Source organism: Silurus meridionalis, chromosome 14 (assembly GCF_014805685.1).
Source record: "Silurus meridionalis isolate SWU-2019-XX chromosome 14, ASM1480568v1, whole genome shotgun sequence".
Lineage (NCBI taxonomy): Eukaryota > Metazoa > Chordata > Actinopteri > Siluriformes > Siluridae > Silurus > Silurus meridionalis.
Window position 1 is genome coordinate 22,970,680 of NC_060897.1, and position 20,676 is coordinate 22,991,355.

A 20,676-nucleotide genomic window follows, 5' to 3' on the forward strand; every position below is an offset into this window, starting at 1 on the left:
TTCCAAGCTTATTCATCAATCCATTTATCCACCTGTTTATCAATCTATTTCACTGTCCATCCATCCATCCATCCATCCAACTATCCATCCATCCATCCATCCATCCAACTATCCATCCACTACAAAATGCATTTGCAAATGTAGATTTTTGTAGTATATTATGCCTGTTTCGATTCTTTGTAGATATATTGTAAATAATATGTAGATGTATCAGAGACTCTTTGTTGAGATCAAAATAAAGCAGTTAGAGAGAATTCTCCTAAACCCTCTCTGAGCTTCTAGGCTTTGGGATGAAATCCGAAAATCCGGCTTTTTCTTAACAACGTGTCCAATTTGCGGGTGAAAATCAGATCAGGAAAGAAGGTTAAATTGGCCCCTGAAGAGGCAGCTGTGGAAAAGTTACACTTTTCACTTTTTTTGTCTGAAAGGTCTATAATTACTCTCTGTAGCTCGCTGTAATTAGACTTTCTGGCCTGGACAGCGGAGAAGAAAAACCTGCCTGCGAGTCATACGGCTGTGGGATACGGAGGCTCATCTGGATGATTGTGTAGTTTATTCAGAGATCACTACCTTAAAGCAGACACACACACCATCTGACATTCCTCAGGAGACACACACGGTGTGTGTGAGGTGAGTGTGTTTTTTTTTTTGGGGGGATTGGGGTATCTGGGGGGCATGGCAATAGATCAGAATCGAACACCTCAGGAATGTTTAATCAAATTAGAGTGGAGCAGAATGAAGGAGTGTGTGCTCATTAATATTTTAGACCATGGCTCCTTTGGGGATCTTCTGCTCTGTTTCCTACTTCCGTTACGATACACGTCATTAAAATCCGATCCTCTGAGCCGATCAGCTCTGCAGGAGAAGAGACGGCTACACAAGAAGAATAGAGATTTAATAAAACAAAACAAAAAAATAAAAATAAGATATTTGTATCCATGTAGAATTTTGTAAAAAATATAAATCATGTCTCTTTGGGAAATGTTAGATACAGGTACACAGGTCACGCCTCCATTACAACTGACATGTTCAGGGACCACGCCCACATTACAACCTCCTGGTGGACACAGAGGCCACGCCCACATTACAACCTCCTGGTGGGCACAGAGGCCACACCCATATCACAAGCTCCTGGGGTACACACACACACGCCTGAACAAATTTACATCCATTTTAGCCCAGCACTTCCTGTTGCAGCTAAATGCACCGGATACCCTCTGTCTGAGTGTGTGTGTGTGTGTGTGTGTGTGTGTGTGTGTGTGAGTGTGTGTGTGTATGTGTGTGTGTGTGTGTGTGTAAGACGATTTTAGCAGGGTACCTATAGCCCTGCAGACAGATGATATGAAGCCCCTACATTTGATCATTTTCATTGTTCTCTCCCCTTTTGACCACAAAAACTTCTTTGTGTCTCAGTACATGTCAGAGTTACACACACACACACACACACACACACACACACACACACACACGTGTCTCTGTAGGGCTGAATCAGGACCGGACCCTTGCTGAGACAAAGATTCCGTTTGACACACAGCCACTCCAGCAGGTTTCCTGTTCCTGTTTATCAAACCCACTGCCTGGTGGACCCCAGGTGTGTGTGTGTGTGTGTGTGTGTGTGTGTGTGTGTGTGTGTGTGTAAGAAATTAAATGCATGTGTGCAATTTACCGGCATTGAGAGTGAAGAGGATATGTGACTGCTATAAAAGAAATGTGCATGCGTGTGAATGAAAGGCCCTGTGAATGGCATGCAGTACCACAAGAGAGAGAGAATGTGTGTGTGTGTGTGTGTGTGTGTGTGTGTGTGTGTGTGTGTGTGTCCTCTGTGCCAACTGAGTTTGCCCTCTGTAGCTGGCCGCAGGATGTTTGTGCGCTCTCTCTCTCTCTAGCCCTCTCTGTCGCTCTATATCAATCTGTTTTGTCTCTCTCTGTATGTCTCTCTCTGCCTCGTCTCTATACGTCTCTGTCACTACATGTATCTTTCTTGCTTGTCTCTATTTATCTGTGTCTCTCTCTTTGTCTCTGAGTCTCTCTCTGACTCATCTATCTCTATATTGCTCTCTCTGTCTCTACATGTCTTGTCCCTCTCCCTCTGTCTCTAAATGTATCTCTCTGTCTTTTCTCCCTCTTCCTGTCTCTCTCTATGTCTCATCTCTCTTTCTCCCCCCTCAATCTCATTATGTCTCTCTCCCTTCCTCGGTGTGTTTATAATGGAGCGCTGTTTGTGTGTGTAACTTAATGCAGCGCTTAAACTGAAAATAACTAACAGTGACACCCCCCCCAGGGCCCACAGGGCCATGCAGATCCCTTACACACACACACGGTTGGGGGGAGGGGGGCAGCGGATGGTCCTGTTTCCACACACAGTGTTTCAGAGCTTCGTTTGCTTAGAGAAACAGGACCTTGGCATTCTCTGGCTGCAGCGAGACGAGAACTCGTCCCGCTCGCTCGCTGGAGGAAACCTGCACACAGAACATTATTAATCTGCTCAGACAGCAGGAGAGCGCTGGGATATCTAGTGGCAAAGAGTAAGGACACCAGGACCTTGCCTGCTACGGCTAAAAATACAGCGTACTCTTTAGATATTTCACCTCCGGCTCCATCACGTATCCGTTTAATCCCGAGTTAAAGCGCTTCAGTACGTGCAGAAACGTGACCTCGCTGAACCTCATCATTAACGCCATAATACACCTTCGTCTGCTTCCTCCTCGCGTCTGTCTGGATTACAGGTGCACTATCATCCTGAAATCCTCTCACCATTCAGCCCACGTGTACCATTTCTAACACCGGTCCGGACCGGAAACAACGGCGCAGACGCCGACCGCCCGTCGCCATGGAGACCTCACTGATTTCATTAAAGTAAATGAAGAGGAAAAAAACATATCTTTGAGCATTACATTTTCTTTAATTGATTAATTAATTTGTTTGTTCGGAATATCTGTCATGATAATCACAGCACACACACCCAGAAAGCAGAACTGATCCCATGATACAGCGCTGACCTCAGGGTGACCTCTCAGCTCTGGGTCCTGTCTTATCCTGTCCCCATCATCACTCTCTTTTTCTCTCCATCTCTCTCTGTCTCCTCTCGTGTTTCTGTCTATATGCACAAGTCTTTCTCTCTCTCTCACACACAGAGTCAGAGTCTGTTTGTATCTCTCAGATTTGGGACAACATTTCAGTCAGTCAAACCACACACACACACACACACACACACACACACACACACACACACACACACACACACACACCTCTCTACTTTCTGGCTTTAACTGTACTGTAAGTGACAAATAGCACTATAAGAGGCATTGATCTGTGCTCCCTGTAGGCCGGCATCATGTACGTGTGTGTGTGTGTGTGTGTGTGTGTGTGTGTGTGTGTGTGTGTGTGGTGAATCTCGCCTCTAAGCTCCAGAACTCGCTGCTATTGACTAGTCTTTAAAGAGACCCAACACACAGCCATGGCTGGCATTTACTGGCCACATTGATCCCAAACACACACACACACACACACACACACACACACAAATGTAACGACCACCGTCTGGGGAAAGGCAGACACACTGGGGCCACAAAGACTTACAACGTTTAAGACAAAAACACAACAGAAACGTTATCAGTCTGTATGGTGGGGCGTCGCCTCATCCACTTTAATTACACCACAGCGCTGCAAAATACTCAAAGCTGATTGGTCAGAAGTAGGAATGGGCATTTCCATAACTGCAACATAACTTTGTAGTATAAAAAATAAAAAGATTACAAAATACCAGACATTTTTTTCCTGTTGTGTCTGCAGGAAGTTACAGCTCTGCCTCTGCCATGTTAATCTGTATTGTATGTGACTCTCAGGACACGCCTCAGTCTCCATTGTGTTCTCTGGTCAGAAGGGGATGAAGACCAGTGGCTGTGGATTATTTTAATGTGCTCGATCTTATTATAAATCGTGTATAAGATGTATATATATGCATATTCTTAGTACACTTGCACATCAGCTTCTGCAAATTTTTTACTGCCAGAGCCTTTCAATTTATTTAATACATTTAATATTTATATATATTTATATAACATCTGTCTGTCTGTCTGTCTGTCTGTCTGTCTGTCTGTCTGTCTGTCCATCACTTAATCGATTTATCCATCAATCCAATAATCCACCTGTTTATCTATCAATCCATCCATCCATCCATCCATCCATCCATCCATCCATCCATCCATCTATTTCTATTTATCCATCCATCTATATCCATCTCTGAGCTTTTACAAACAGGAGTGAGAATCAGGAGATGCTGGTGATGGAAAGAGCTTTATAGCTGCTATAACATAAGCGAGAACAAGAATCGCCATCATATGGGAAAACATTCATGGCGTGAATGTTGTTCTCTTTTAGAGCTGGACATTCCTCCATCCTCTCCCTCTCTCCCTCTCTCCCTGTGAGAGGTGTGAACGTTAATAAGTGCAGACAGCTGACGCATGTTTAATGCTTCTAACCTGCTTTGTTGAACCGTGACGCTCCGGGGACGGCGGTTCGACCGGTGCTGTGCCACTCCGCCCCCTTTCCCCTTCACAATCCTATTTATACCTCTAACGAGGTTCGGCCGGGCTCATGCCGGGCACCACGGCTCTGCAGGTGCACTCGGAGAGAAAAAAAACGATTGCTGTGTCGTGGCCTTGTCCCTGTGGAGGGTCTGAGCGAGGAGATACTCCAGCAGCTGGTGTTCACCAGGCCAGAGAGAGAGAGAGAGAGAGAGAGAGAGAGAGAGAGAGAGAGAGAGAGATGTCTGAGGTGAGGAGGAGTGTGTGGAGAGATGACAGATGTGGGAATTTATCTGACCTTTGTCTAATGATATTAAACTGCTACTGTCAGCGCTTTGTATTTATTAATAAAAAATATTCACAGATTTGACACCGAGCTGAATTCATTGTGTTTTGATGGCTGTGGCTTGGCACTGTGCCAGAGAGGTCATAAAGAAGGTGGGAGGAAAAAAACAAAAAAACAAGACGTGACAATAAAGTCATCGTGATGTCACGTGTAAGATGAGCAAGATAGGAAACAATTTGCAAAATAACTGAGTATTAATTATTCAGACGGTCAATAAGCGGCTAAAAATGACTCGATGGAAGAGAATAGTCTGCACATGTGTGTGTGTGTGTGTGTGTGTGAGCTGACAGACAATCATGTGTGACGGATGAGTGTGTGAGGTTAAGGTCAGTAGCAGGGCCGTGAATGGAGGGGCTCTGTTTGCCCGCCCTCACCAACACGCTAATAAATTATGGTACCCTGAAAGCAACAGGCTGAGTTACGACACGTGTCAGATCCACTGAAGCTTCTTCACAGGAGGAGAGAAACCCGTTACTCGTTACTACTTTCTGAAATATTGTTGATTTAAATTCTGTGATCTTTTACTGAGATCACAAAAAGATCATCCAGATTCGACTCAGTTCCTCAGGTGATTGAATTGTGATAAAAACGAGAGCAATGGCTAGGGGTGTTAGAAAATATCAATATACACGTGAGCATCACGATATTTTGTTTGGCGATAGTGTATCTATTCTCAAAAACGCAATATTTAAAGATATTTTAAAAAAATGAATTTAAGACAGTTGTTTTGAGTTTATTTGTCAACCGCTGAATAGATAGCAGTCTTCATATCTCCAAACTTAAACAGTGCTAGCATAAGGGCACGGTGCTAATGCTAGCAATGTTTTTTTTTTTTTTTTAACGTGCGCTTTGTTTTTAAGGCGGGAAAAAAGTTACAATGGTATTAAAAACTCAGGAACACCATGTGCTGTTTGTACTGGAAAGTGGTAGCTTAGTGGTTAAAGTTTTGCACTTTGAATCTAAAGGTTGCGAGTTTAAATCCTGGCCACACCAAGCTGCCACTTCTGGGCCCCTGAGCAAGGCCCCTAACTGCTCAGTTATATGAATCAGATAAATGTAACTTGCTCTGGATAAAGGTATCTGCCAAATGTCATAAATGTCTGTATGGAGTCTTTACTGCAGACTTGAATACACCAATAATGACATTCCTGAACCTTTATCCATCAGGTCTCTTTCTTTCATACAGTCGTTTCCTCTGAACATCCACACCTTCCACCCCAACACACATCTCAATTCTATTCTATTTATACAGCACGTTTAACAATAGATGCCTCATGATCCGGATAAACATTTACATCCCTGATGAACAAATCGAGGAGGAAACACATCCCCAGACAACATGGGGAGGAAACCTCGAGAGGAACCAGACTTATCGGATTATATCAGCCATGATGAACGTGGTGATTACATCATCAGAGAAATACTCTAAATGATTTTTAACTAGACACCGGTTAGATTTATTTTAAGGCTCACCATGCTGGTGTTCACGTATCATCCAGTACATAGCGTATTGTTTAGAGACCCTCTAAGTGATCAGGATTTTTGAGTTGCATTTAAAATGAGTATAAATGTAGATTATTTTAACAAAAATTCTATCTATTCATATTAAAATAAAGTGCACAAAACACTTCTGGTCAGTTTACCGTTATTTTAATTATCTACAACGATTCCACAATATATCAGAAAAGTATGCTAGAACATCAATTCTATTAATAGAAACTGAGTTTCTGCAGGTTTCACAAAGCCACATTTATGACTTTCTAAATAACTTTTTAAGACTTTTAAGAATAAAATTCAAGACCTAAATTACAACAAAAAAACACACAAATACGTTGTTAGCGACTGGCGTTACCCCGAGCCCTAAATTCATTTTTTTTCAAGCCGAATATCATTAACTTGCACTTCCCCTCAATTGAAAAATAAAATCAGTTTTACATCCGTGGTACATTCCGAGAAAAATTCGCTCCAATAACAGAAAGCTGATTGGCTTTTGCATGTTGGTCGCATTTGTAGTTGTAACACTGCAAATTTTATTTGGACCAGTTGAAGAAGGAACTAAATCTTATCTCTGACTCTTCTACTCAAAAAACATTTTTGCACGTTTGTACAAAATGTGATTGTAATCATCTGAAAGTGGAGCTCAGAAAATATATTTACTGGGTGCGGAACCCGACTCTGAATACCAGGAGCTTTACTCACATTACTTTCAGCGTGAAAACAGACACAGAACTTTGAACTCTGAATACGAAGTGTACGACTATGATCCTGAAGAATCGAATCTCGACCTAACAAGGCGTAACTCATTAGAAGTTCTGGTAAAGTTCTACACTCCTCATGTCTCTTCACACGCTCTAATCCATCTGTTTAAATGGCACCAAGGATTAAGCTTCGACCAGAGATTACTGCACACACACCTCGAGTCGATTGGCTCATTGCAGTGAGATTCCATCAGAGCTGAACCTGTGCCGTATACAAAGCAGTAAGAGTTCCTCTGGGAGAAATTTGCAGGATTTACACGTGTCTCGTAGCCGAATGCTGGGGGGTGGGGTGGGGTGGGGTGTTATTCGTCCTGCTGTGCCTCCACTCGACGCCGGTGAATGCGATGTTTTCCGAACGTGATGTCGCCGTCGCACTCGTGGAACGTTATCACCGTTCTAACACGGACGTGAGAAAGGTAGCGCTCCAATTTACAGAATCTGATTCATTATAGTGCAATACAATTAGAATGAAATAAAAATGGTAGTGTTGAGCACCTGAAACGTATCACTGCTCTCATGCAGGATCCCTTTACTAGCGTTCATTAACCAGGAAACGTTTCAAAAAGAACGTCATTAACTAACGATCACTTTCATCCGGGAGACAATTAACTGCAGGATGTCGTAAATAATCCGGATTATTAATTACAGGAATTATAATTAATTGAATCAGTGGTAAATGTAAAACTTCATAGTGTGAAAATCGAATAACGTTTTAATCGCGAACAAACTCCTAATTATATGCAAATGTATACTAATTTATTTATAATTTATGATTAAAAACAATATTCATCTGGGACAAGATAAAAATTCCCTCCACAAAGATTTCAGTTTCTATCAGAAAAAATTCCAAGCAGAATATATGGAAGATAAGAAATATTTTATTTACTTCTAACTAAGAACCAGTAAGGAATTTTAAAAAAAGGTTTTACGGTTCCTCTAAGGTTCCTCTAAGGTAGTTCAGCAAATAATGAAGGGTTCTCAGTTTCCAAAAACACCTTATTGAGAAGCGCTCTGTTGTAAAAGTTCCACATAGAAGTAATTAACATGATGCTCATAACAGATAAATATTGAAAAAAAATTACAGTGAAAATGTTATAGAATTTTTTTTTAATAAATTGCTTTTAGAAGAGAGTGGAAATGGAAGTGGAGATGAAGGTGGTGGTGGAGGTGTTAGTGAGAATGAAAATGGAGATGGGGGTGAAGGTGGTGGTGCTGGTGGAGGTGTTAGTGAGAATGAAAATGGAGATGGGGTGAAGGTGGTGGTGCTGGTGGAGGTGTTAGTGAGAATGAAAATGGAGATGGGGTGAAGGTGGTGGTGGAGGTTCAGGTGTTAGTGAGAATGAAAATGGAGATGGGGTGAAGGTGGTTGGTGGAGGTGTTAATAAGAATGAAAATGGAGATGGGGTGAAGGTGGTGGTGGTGGAGGTGTTAGTGAGAATGAAAATGGAGATGGGGTGAAGGTGGTGGTGCTGGTGGAGGTGTTAGTGAGAATGAAAATGGAGATGGGGGTGAAGGTGGTGGTGGAGGTTCAGGTGTTAGTGAGAATGAAAATGGAGATGGGGTGAAGGGGTTGGTGGAGGTGTTAATAAGAATGAAAATGGAGATGGGGAAGGTGGTGGTGGTGGTGGTGGTGGTGGAGGTGTTAGTGAGAATGAAAATGGAGATGGGGTGAAGGTGGTGGTGCTGGTGGAGGTGTTAGTGAGAATGAAAATGGAGATGGGGTGAAGGTGGTGGTGGAGGTGGAGGTGTTAGTGAGAATGAAAATGGAGATGGGGTGAAGGTGGTGGTGGAGGTTCAGGTGTTAGTGAGAATGAAAATGGAGATGGGGTGAAGGTGGTGGAGGTTCAGGTGTTAGTGAGAATGAAAATGGAGATGGGGTGAAGGTGGTGTTGGAGGTGTTAATAAGAATGAAAATGGAGATGGGGTGAAGGTGGTGGTGGAGGTGTTAGTGAGAATGAAAATGGAGATGGGGTGAAGGTGGTGGTGGAGGTGTTAATGAGAATGAAAATGGAGATGGGGAAGGTGGTGGTGCTGGTGGAGGTGTTAGTGAGAATGAAAATAGAGATAGGGGTGAAGGTGGTGGTGGAGGTTCAGGTGTTAGTGAGAATAAAAATAAAGATGGGGTGAAGGTGGTGGTGGTGGAGGTGTTAGTGAGAATGAAAATGGAGATGGGGTGAAGGTGGTGGTGGTGGTGGTGTTAATTAGAATGAAAATGGAGATGGGGTGAAGGTGGTGGTGGTGGAGGTGTTAGTGAGAATGAAAATGAAGATGAGGATGAAGGTGGTGGTGGAGGTGTTAGTGAGAATGAAAATGGAGATGGGGGTGAAGGTGGTGGTGGAGGTTTTAGTGAGAATGAAAATGAAATGCAGACTAGCAAATGCTGACCTCTGAACAAGAGCATGATGGAATGTTTGTCATAAACCTCTCATGAAAAGTGAAGGATGAGCTCTTAGCAACCCAGAAAAGAGAGTTCCATCAGGCTGATGATGGAATTGTACATTGGGGAAGGGGCTGAAGAAGAAGGAACAGAGAAAAAGAGAGAGAGTGTTCCATCATAGTTCACCGTTTTGTACATAGTTGAAACCGACTCACAAAGAACACAATAAAGATCAGAAGATTAGACTGTGGAAACAGTCGACACCATTGTTGACTCCCATCTTACAAAATGGCTGCCACAAACATACACAAGATCTGGATTGTGATTGGTCAGAAGATTCTCCATAACAGCCCTGACATAACAGCATGCCACGCAGGGGTTTATTCCGTATCTGTGTTTGCAAACGCTTGTTTTTTCCGTTTCCTGCAGCTGCATGTGTATGTGGACAGGATGACAATAAAACCTGACCTGACCGTGAACACGATGCGAGACTCCCTCGTAACACTTTCCGATGCATACAGTGGAGGAAGAGAAGAGGAAAGTGTGATTCTCAGTGTCAGGCCCGCTTTAATTCATCGCAGCCTCGTGACCTGTACGTCCTGAATCATGGAGCGATGCGGCGTCTCGACCCGCGTGACAAGCACCAAGGACAAACACACACAGGGCCGAGGCGTTGCAATGCTCGTTTCTGATACGCCCGAGCACGAGCACAGACACACTCCATCTCTCTTCTTCTTCTTCTCGCCGAACTGCCGAAGGGGAGAAAAGGACACCGAGTTTATTCCCATGGAAACCGAGTCTCCTCATGTGCGGGATGAGAGATGTCCTCTGTGTTGATTAAAAAAAAAGCCCCTCAGGCCGTGTCTCGCTCAGGAGAGTGTGTTCACTGCCTCGTCCTGGTCCTCACTGTTCTCCAGAGTTTGATGGTTTTATACCAACAATTAGCAGCTATCGATCCAGGTTCTGTACGCCGCAGGAGGCTCGCAAAAATTGCACGTGAAATCCTTCATTCGGTTTTTCCCTCAGGTGACATGTGTTTAATGATGGAGATAAATTGCTCAGAACACAGCTGTAGATCTCCAAAAGAGAATTTCGAAGTCTGAAGGTGAAACCTGCAATAATCAGAAGGTTCTACACAAACCTGGTCTGATTTTCTAAATCAGATTCATCAGGCATGTAAGTCTGTGAGATTCTCCATCAAATTTCTATGTAATATTATAAATGTAATGATGCACCACAAACTAGTAAGATCTGACCAGAGAACCTAACCAGAATCTGCCCCGAGAACATACATACCATCTGCATTCCACAGCAAAAAAATTTGAGATAACTGAGCATCACAAGCAAATCATTACGATTGTGTCATCAGAAAACCCTTCTTTTTCACACAACACAATGCTATGCAAATGAGCTCTCAATGAATATGCAAATCACACATTATGACATCATACAGCACCTTCTAGCTAATCTTCACTTAGAAAAATTTAACGCACCGGTCCCACTGAATCTGCTGCACACATAGATCGATCATGTGATATCTCTCACACACACACACACACACACACACACGCCATGCAGCAGCGTGAACACGTTTTTACTTACAGCCTCAAAAACAGGAATCGACAAGGCGGCCACAAAGTCACCCCACAGCCACTCACCCACCCGTCTGCTGTCGCTCTTCCTGTGATCTTCATGCCCCTATAAAATCATCAATATATTATTACATATATAACAGATTACACATATGTGCTATGTCACATGATACTGGGATGGACTTTTCACACATTTTATGTAAATGTAATAATGAAAACGTGTTGGTTAGAGAATTGTGATACATTTAGACAAACACACACATGTTTAAGAGGACGTGAAAATAAACAAACCTTAAATAAAAACTGTATTCCACAGCAATAAACTGTGAAAAAGACACTAACAAACAATACATTCTTTTAAAACATCTAAACTATTCTGCAGCACCATGTCCATGGTTAAAAGGAACATGTAGAATAAATCAGCTCTGAGGAGATTCAGTGTAACAGCAGCTTCTTCTTCCAGAGCTATGAGAGTTTAGGACTTACCGGCTGATGGAGAACAAATTCCAGATTTTAGTACTTTATTTTTATTTCTATTTTCTTCTCCACATGAAAGTGTTTTTCTTTTTGCTTTAGATATTAAAGCTGCATCGCGTGAACGAAGAAAATCCTTCACCCCGAACACCCAGGTTCGAAATTAACCCTCTAATTAGCGACCATTAACCACGTGATCTTGTTTGAGGCCTCCAATTGGACAGAACTCTTAGGAAACGACTTCCAGAAATGGATTTCCATCACCGAGAATCACGAAAGTTTTCGATTATTCTCCACTGATATTAAGTCCCTCTTTACTTCCTTTAACCTTAAAGACCTTAAAAACGTTTACCATTGTTGAGTCTGCTGTAAGAACCCCTAATGTTTTATTGTTTTTGTAGTACTGTATTTGTATCCCCCATTCTCTCTTCTTTTATTTATATTTGTTTTGTGATTATTTATTGTTGAATTCTTGTTTGCACTATAAAATAAATTTCGCTTCATTGTTAATTAATTAATTAATTCATTAATTAACGAATCCTTTATTACCTTTCTTTAAAATGCCGTTCATTCCGTCACACAGTGCGCGCGCGTGGCCACGCGAGGGCTCCGCGTCCTTATTTACATGCACGAGCTCTCGCTGTCTCTCACGCGCGCGCGTCCTCCTCTTCACCACCTCCAGACCGGGGTTGCCAGATTAAACGATTTTAATGCTGCCGTAAAAGAACCTATTCTAACTCCGTCTCCTCAACCCCCCGCGCAGCAAAGTCGAGATCCGAATCCTGATTGGTCAATAGGTGTTGATTAAGTTTCTGTAACAGGACATCACAGGTTCTACATCATTTATCATCAGTGTTATAACAATGTTGTAAATATGGTATTTACATCAGGATTGTATGATATGCAGTGGACAAGGGCGCTGCACACAGGGGAATCCAGTTCATGTCGTGTATTTATTCATGTATTTACCCCAGTTAGGATAAACACAGCTGAGGTTCACTAGACTGTAAACTAAATGCAAAAAAATGTGCACAATTAAATTTTTGTTGCAAGAAACGACAACAAGCTGTTCTTTAAAAAAAAAAAAAAACAAGCTTGAAAACAGAACTGACTGTGACAGAAAACCCAATGTAAATATTTACGGATATTACAAATGTTATTACTTTTAAAAGTGTTGGAAATAAATCTGTTAATAACAGGCTGCCGTGTTGGGTAAAATAAGTAATTCAAATCTATGGCTAAAATATTACTGCACGCAATGCATACATTTCTGGAAGTATTAAAACAGAAGACTTTGGAGTGACTGGTGGATGAAGAACTTTAGTGACTGGTGGATGGAGAAGTTTTCACCCCTCTAGATGTAATGGTCTGCTTTTACACAATCTGGCAACCCGTCAGCCAGTCGCTGTCCGCCCTTCTCCCCTCCTTTAGTGTGCGTGCGTGTGTGTCTCTGTTTCTCAGTGCGCGCGCTGACTCCACACACGCGCATATCCCAGTGTCGGTGGCGCACGGCGGTGCTGCTCGGCTCGGCTCGGCCGCTTCACACGGACGCTCGCGCACCGGGTCAGGGGGAGGAAACCGACAAGCCACAGTGAGAGCAAAGCCAAGCAGCAATGATGGTCGGCGGGCCGTGCGCGCGCAAGTCGGCTCGCCGCTCGCGCTCCGCGCTGATCGCCGCGCTCACCGTGCTGCTCGTGCAGACGCTCATCGTGTGGAACTTCAGCAGCCTGGATTCCGGGGACGCCGGGGAGAACGGAGGAGGAGGTGGAGGTGCTGGAGGCGGAGGCGCGGGCAGGGAGAAGAGAGACCGGCTCGGATTGAACAAAGCGTACGGTGAATATCCGAGAAACCGGAGGCAGCAGCTCGGGAAAGCGACCCTGCGCCACAAGCCGCAACCGGTAAGAAGAAGGAGACAACGGAATTCCTGTCATGATAGAGTGAAGAACACCGGGCACATCAGCCTCGCGCCGTTCTCTCTCTCTCTCTCTCTCTCTCTCTGTTCTTGAGGCCGGGCCGCGGTGGGTTTTTGGGGGAGACGATCTGTAGGTTATGCGTCAGTGCGTTTACTCGCTCTAGACTGCGTGATGAGGTCGCGTCATCTCGAGACAGTGCTGAAGTCTGCATGCTGTCCACATCACCAACATCATCTCTCACACACACACACACACACACACACACTAACCTTCACAAACCATCAGAATTAAACACCCACTTAAAAAATATTTCCTGATATAAGGGTTCGCTTTGGAACCAACTGTTACCACCAACCTGCTGCAGTGGGATCTCCTTATCCTGTAATCCAAGGTTCCTCGTGGGTTCTTTTACCTTCCGAAATCTTAGATGCTTTGGTCGCATTAAAACATCTGCAGGAACTTGTTGGAGATTGTTTGGTGTACAATACACGTAAATACATATACCATGAAAAAGAGGGTTCCTCAAGGGTTCTTTTTGGGTTTATTGGCTAATTCAGGCTTCCATGCTACTTGGATTAGAACCCTTTTTGATAGAAATTTCTGTTATAGCGATTGTGTATGCATTAACTTGATAAGTGTGTGGATTAACCCAGAGGTTCCTGTAAAACTGAGCTACCATGCCAGGGTCTTAATCCAAGCAGAACCCTTTCTAGAAGACAAGAACCCAAAATTATGCAATGGTTCCTTTCAAATTGTGTCCAACACAGTTAAGATAAACGTTGATGTTCTGACTGGTTGACAGCCTCTAGAGTATGAAGAGCACCATTGGTGGAAATGGTTCACTTGGTGATCCAGAGTTCTTAGGGACCAGAAATGTGAAGGTCTGGAATCAGAATTTTTTGACGGATGACAGTTAATGATTAAACAACAAACAAAAAGATCTAAACAAAACCTTAAAAAAACAGTAAATAATACTTATAGCATGTATATGTAGGGCAATACAATAACCAGAACATCGTATGTGAATATAAAAAATAAAAAAAAATAAATATATATATATATATATATATATATATATATATATATCATTTTAAACATAAAATCAGCGGAGGTTGCATTAAGAGCGATATAAAATTGTATCGCGATACAGATAATATATTGTATCAGCGACCTCTAACGCTGCAGGTAGTAACTTCACACATTCTCAGATTTCTGTGCTTTTTGTAAATACTGATTGAATATATATTTGTATTTATTACACATTTTATTGAAATATCTTTGAATCAGAGAAGTTAATTTGAAGCCCATGTGAGCTCTACAGTGCGCTGGAGATGAGACAGTGGGTAAACGCTTGCGGTTGCTGATTAAATAGTTCTCTGTGTGAAGAGGTGCGTGTCGGTTAAACAGGTAAAAATTGGCTTAGGTGACATTCAGGCATCGTCCTGTAATTACCGGCGCTAATTATCGTGTAGTATGATGCGTACATGCCGTTCTGTGGGCTGTGGAGGAGACGACTTTCATCATCAGAGATCGTAAAATGTCACCAGGACACAGACATGATGACAGAGTGAAGGATAAATAACAGTAATAGGTAACAGTAACTTCATTTAGCCCATGACGTGAATTAACTGTAGAAAGAAAATGAAGGAGCTGCAGAGGTGAAGTCTTTTCCACAGAGCAGAGCAGAGCAGAGCAGAGCAGTGCTGGTGTTTTTCCAGTCGGAAAATAAAAACAGTATAAACGTCTCACCTCCTGGAGGATGCCTGAGGAATTGTTGCAGGTTTGTGATGTATTTGTGTCGTTTGTGATAATTAGAATAAACTCAGGCTTGGAGAGATCTCTCACCCTACTGAGTGTAAACACTAATATTCGGAGCAACAGGACGCCGGTTGTTCGGTGTTTACGAAAAGATTCAGTGAATGTTTTCACTGTTTTAGAGCTCAAAGACTTCATTCAGGTACGGACGTTCAAACCCGCACGGCGCACGGAAAAAACACCGTCCTGGGTTTAGTCCAATTCATTAGAAACAAGGAGTTGTTCAGGAAAACGCTGCGATACTGAATTCTGGATTCAGAACCTTAATAACAAATTCACCTATAATGGAAAAACACACACACACATACAAACACAGACACACACCGAGTCAAGATTAGAAACCTACCTAAAAAATGGAAGAACATTCAGATCGTATAAATATTTGGATAGTTGGTTTTCCCAACCTTCTGCAGTATGAGCTTCTTATCCTGTTCATCCATACACTCAAAGGTTTCTCATGGGTTCTCCTTTCCAAATTGGTGGATGCTTCAGGCCCACTAGAAACATCTGCAGGAAATTAGGTTTCTACCCTATTAATAAAGACGCTCTTGAAAAAGTGGGTCCCTTAGTGTTTCACTGGGGGTTCTTTAGATTAAGGATTCTAAGCTTCCATAAATTCAGAACACTTGACTTGACTTGAACACTTGATTCCTCTAAGAACAATTACAGGATCTCATTGAAATTAGAAACAACCTGTTGGAGTTTGTATTATATACACTAGACATTAATACACATACTGTAGGAAAAGAGGGTTCCTCAGGGTTTCTCTAAGGGTTCAGTGGATACTTATGGATTCCCAGCTCCCAAAACTGGTGCTACCTGGATTAAGACTTTGCTCTGATTGTGTGGTTTTTTGCCTCAGTAGATGTTGGCTGACCTTCAGGATAATTGCTCAGAATGTACTTAGGTAGTGATGTGATTCTGAATCGGAAGTTAATATGTAAAAGCACTGTGAAAGATCCTGCTGGACGGATCCGGAAGACGTGACGACCTCTCAGCTGACCTTTCCTTCTTGTCATCCATGACCAGGTTTTAATACGCTCTCTCGATTCCCTCTCTCTGTCTAGATCTGCTTTCCTGTCTCTCCTTTTCTTCAACTCTCTCGTTCTCCGTCCTGTCACCTCTGGTGAAGCTTCTCGTTCTGGTTCTTATATAGCAGGAGCTGGCATTTGTTTTCACTTATACTTTGGAAAATGTTGGAAAAAGCAGTAGGATTAGCGCTGAGATCCATCACGGCTCCCACAATCCCCTTCATTACGCCTGAGTCCAGGAATTACACAACAGGACGATTCTGAAGCTATTGTTGGATATGAAATGTGATTTCAGGAGAAACAAATGTGTTTGTAGCCTCTGAGAATCACAGGAGAGATGAAGGATAACATTTCAGTTCAAAGTGTTTTTTTCTTTAATAGTTAACAATTTTTGCTTTCAACAGGAACTTGTAGCGTTCTGCTGCTGTGTGTGTGTGTGTGTGTGTGTGTGTTATTCATTTTACAGTGAGATAAAAATTAAACTGATCTTTGAGGTGATGTTTAAACCTTTTAACTGGAAATGTTTAGTTAGATTCAGTTATTTTGGGTTTGGTGGTGGTGATACACTATATAGCCAAAAGTTTGTGGACACGTAACCATAAGTTTGATATGTGCTGTTTGAACATTTCTTTCCACATTGAGTCCACATTTGTTGTTATAATCACCTCCACTCTTCTGGGAAGATGTTCTGCTAGATGTTGTAGAGATTTTGGAGATTGATTTAGGTGAGGAGACCTGGGGTGCAGTGTTCACATTCATCCCAAAGCTGTTCAGTAGGGTTTGAGGTCTATAGCAGGAGATCCTTCACTCATGAATCATGCTACCATATCTAAAGATGTCCTACACAATTGTATGCCTCCCACTTTGTGTAACAGTTTGGGGAAGACGTCTGTATGAGAGAGCGCAGCAGTTCCTCATGGTGCCTGTGTTCTCCTTGTTCTCAGACTTTGTTGTGGTCAGAATCTCAGACTCGATCTGTCCTCTTTGTTCATGCTGACGGTGGAGGACAGGTGCTGCCTCGGATTTCTTTTTGATCTTTGTCTATTTTTTTTTCATCGCTATTCTTCTCTCTCTCTCTCTTCTTCTGTCCTTATCTCTCTCTTTCTCTCTCTCTCTCTCTCTCTCTCTCTCTCTCTCTCTCTCTCTCTGCTGTGCTTTCAGCTCAGAAAAATTCCAGTAAAATTTTCTTATTTATAACATAAAATCTCCGGCTTGTCCTTCATTCTGGTTTTTTTTTGTTGCTTTGTTCTTCAGCTCACATGCGCCCCTTTAACCCGAATGTGGTTTAAGTTCCTCCTCTGAACACATGCAGCGGTTTCATTTCAATTCGAGAGGAAGTTCTCTGAGCTTTTGTGAGTGGCGGGTTTTCCTGCCATGTCGCGTTTATCCGTTTGAAGATGTTTGTGATTGAAGGAGAAGTTGATTTGAAGAAGCGTCCTTGCGGGCATGTCGCAGGAATTTCCTGACAGACTCCAACACAAATGCTGGTGATGAAAGCTGCGTAAAAGTAACATAGTGTACAGTAGAAGTAATTTTTTTACATTCCCCTATTTCTAAATGTAATGGAAACTCTCAGGAAAACGCTGTAACGTTTAAAATCGTAAGTCGTAACTCAGAATCTTTAGTTACTTGATTTCCAAATCAGTGTTTTTTTTCTATCTTGTTCAACTGCTTGCATTGTGAACCGTTGTGTTCAGAATATCTACCCCAGGATTGTACATGTTTTCTCCTCATTTGGTACCCAGGTGTTGGCACATATGTCCCAAGTCCTTTTCCTTATACTGTTAAAGCTTTATTAGCCAGAGACGGATTTTACTGGCTAGACTGCAATCTGACAGACACCCAAATGTTCCAAAGTCTTTGCCGAAAGAATTAGCTTAAAGACGAAATCCTCCACATCTGGCTAAAACTCCAGTTAACACACAGTGTGGGTGTGTGTGTGTGTGCCAGGCTGCCGTTGGTAAAGACACGTTTTATACTTCGCTGGCAGAGACGACGTTCCTGGTATTTCCTGAACAGTGTTGTAAAATGGCTGCGTAGACGCCCTGTGTCAGCTATTCTGTGTGAACAATTTGCTAATGGCAAACCTTCTCAGATACACTAAATAGACACCAAATGTTTCCACACACAATTGTATTGGACGTCTCTGGATGGGAGACCCAAGGAGATCCAAACCTGGTCCAGCATGACAATAGCCCTTTGCAAAAAGCCAGCTCCATGAAGATCTGCTTTCCATGGGTTGCTGTAGAAGATATTGAGTGGCCTGCTGTAGAGCTCCAACCCTATTGAACATCTTTGGGATGAACTGGAACAGAATCCCACCTTACTTTTAGCACAAAAATCTCCATAAGCACACCCCAAAACCTAGTGGAACATCTTCACAGAAGGGTGGAAGTTAATATCAGAGCAAGTGTGGAATGGGATGTTCAAAAAGAGTCATATACCAATCTTCTGGTCAGGTGTCCCCAAACTGTTGTGTATAATCATACATCAGTAAACACTGACCGCTGAGATTATTGGGTTCACAAGAGTGACTGTGTGTCCACTAATGAGGAGAGTACAAACTGTTTGTCTTTAACTTTAGGATTCAAACAAAGAATGTGTTCCAAAGGTGACAAAAACACAAAGAACCCTCTGAAGAACCCTTTTATTCTAGGAGCATAGTTCTAACAATGTCCCACATACTTCAGTCTTCCTGTTAAAGGACAAGAATTCCTGCTATTTTCTCTACAATTACTATAAAAGAAAGAAGTAACTGCCATATTTCAGATAATTTTCATATTTATCTATACCGTATACAGTCCATCAAATCTTCTACATGAGCAGCTCATTTTCCACTCCACACACACAAGTTAATATCATGTCTAATCAGTGATCATGTGTTAGATTTATGGGTCGAGTCTCCAGTGTCAGTGCTTCGTAACATTCAGAAGTAAAGCAATGATTTGGCTTTGTAAAGGGATAAAAAGTATGACGTAGCACGACGTGTAATACACAAAACACCCAAATGATGTGTAGTAATAAGAGAAGAATCAACATCAGGGTGGTAACGGTGATTCTGCCTCGTTACATCACACTGCAGTCAATTATTACCATATAACAGCACGTTCCTGAGTGTTTCATTACTCAAATATTTGCATTTCAGAATGTTAGGAATCAATTTAGCGCTAATGGAAGAGAAATGTGCACTGAATAGAAGACTCGAGCCAATTCAGGTGCTGAGTTTAAGACATAAGTGGCCTTTTGGTATCAGATCTGGTTGGATTTTTAACCCTTTCAGAGGTGGCGTGGGAGTTACATTTGTATTGTGTGCTTGTTTTTATCATTTTCTTTCTGATTCTCCTACAATTTAATGCAAATAAATTTAAGAATCATTGATTCCTTGCTGCTGCTGCTGCTGCTGTGGATGCTTTGCTTGTAGATGAGAATTAGCTCGTTATCTCACCACTGAATCGTGTGCAGTGACTGAGCCGGTGGCTCAGAGACAGAAACGCTCAGGGGAGATGGAACAATTCACACACACACACACACACACACACACACACCTGCCTGTCGGACTGACTCATTCTTTGGTAGCATGACTGTGTTTTATATTTTACTGCTGTAAAAATATATAATCTGAGATCACAATTATCGGTATTATTGTTGATTTTAAGAAGTTTATGTCCTGTTTCGGGGATGAAAAATAAGTAACAGTGTTTGTACTGATGATGAGAACCATTTTGAACACAAAATCGACAGATTTGAACATCAGTCTATATTTTTTGGATGCAGTAATGATGGTCCTGTTAGAGAATATCCTCTCTCTCCATTTATTTTTATTCAATTATTACCAACAGGGTTTTTTTTGTGATTAATTGATTTTAATGAGTTTGAAGGACTTCACTTGTGCTGTGAGATCTTCATGTTTGTTTCTACACCCTCAGCTGTTTTTTTTTTTTTTTTTTTTTACAGATGAACATAAAATGGTTTAACAGATTAAAAAAGAAAGTTTGGTGTGTAAAGTGTGAATGATGTCCAGGCTGGGATGGGACAGGATGGGACGGAACGGGACGGGGCGTAACACGAGCCGTGTGATGGAATACGATCCTGAGTATCAGTTCCATATGGTGGCGTAGCGCTCGGCCCTCAGCAGGGTAGCATCTCATTAGTGTTTCGTGCATTAAAGGTGAGATGAGGAGCCACGGTAGGTGTACACGTGGCCTTGAGAGCAGCGACGTTGTGTATTAGGTGGTGTTATTTTTATATTAGCAGGACCCCTAGGCCTGTTTGGAGGTGAGTGTCTGGGTTTTGTTTGTAAATGAAACACGTCCTGCTAGCGAGACCTCTAAAAACACAAGTGAG

The 20,676-nt window shown here is 42.3% G+C and overlaps 2 protein-coding genes and 1 long non-coding RNA gene across 5 annotated transcripts in view; 2 read left to right on the forward strand and 1 right to left on the reverse strand.

The window, feature by feature from the left end:
* The window catches only part of tmc5 (transmembrane channel like 5), a 79,923-nt gene extending 67,698 nt beyond the window's left edge, over window positions 1-12,225 (reverse strand). For 2 of the 3 annotated variants that reach the window (XM_046866667.1, XM_046866668.1), the window contains exons 1-2: window positions 11,586-11,738; window positions 11,110-11,205 (exon numbers count right to left, since the gene is read on the reverse strand). The gene's annotated coding sequence lies outside the window, so the exon portion shown is untranslated. Of the gene's footprint in view, window positions 1-11,109; window positions 11,206-11,585; window positions 11,739-12,122 lie in introns of those variants that run through there. The other variant, XM_046866669.1, reaches the window with a different exon arrangement.
* On the forward strand, window positions 8,798-9,237 carry LOC124397156. Its single transcript, XR_006927893.1, has 3 exons — window positions 8,798-8,807; window positions 8,964-9,013; window positions 9,207-9,237. It is a non-coding gene; the product is annotated as an uncharacterized LOC124397156 (long non-coding RNA).
* An 802-nt stretch (window positions 12,226-13,027) lies between the features above and the next one.
* xylt1 (xylosyltransferase I) overlaps window positions 13,028-20,676 on the forward strand; it is a 56,804-nt gene continuing 49,155 nt past the window's right edge. Inside the window, exon 1 of the mRNA XM_046866484.1 lies at window positions 13,028-13,471. Within this exon, the coding sequence (XP_046722440.1) occupies window positions 13,187-13,471 (285 nt within the window). The 5' untranslated portion in view covers window positions 13,028-13,186. The remainder of the gene's footprint in view (window positions 13,472-20,676) is intronic.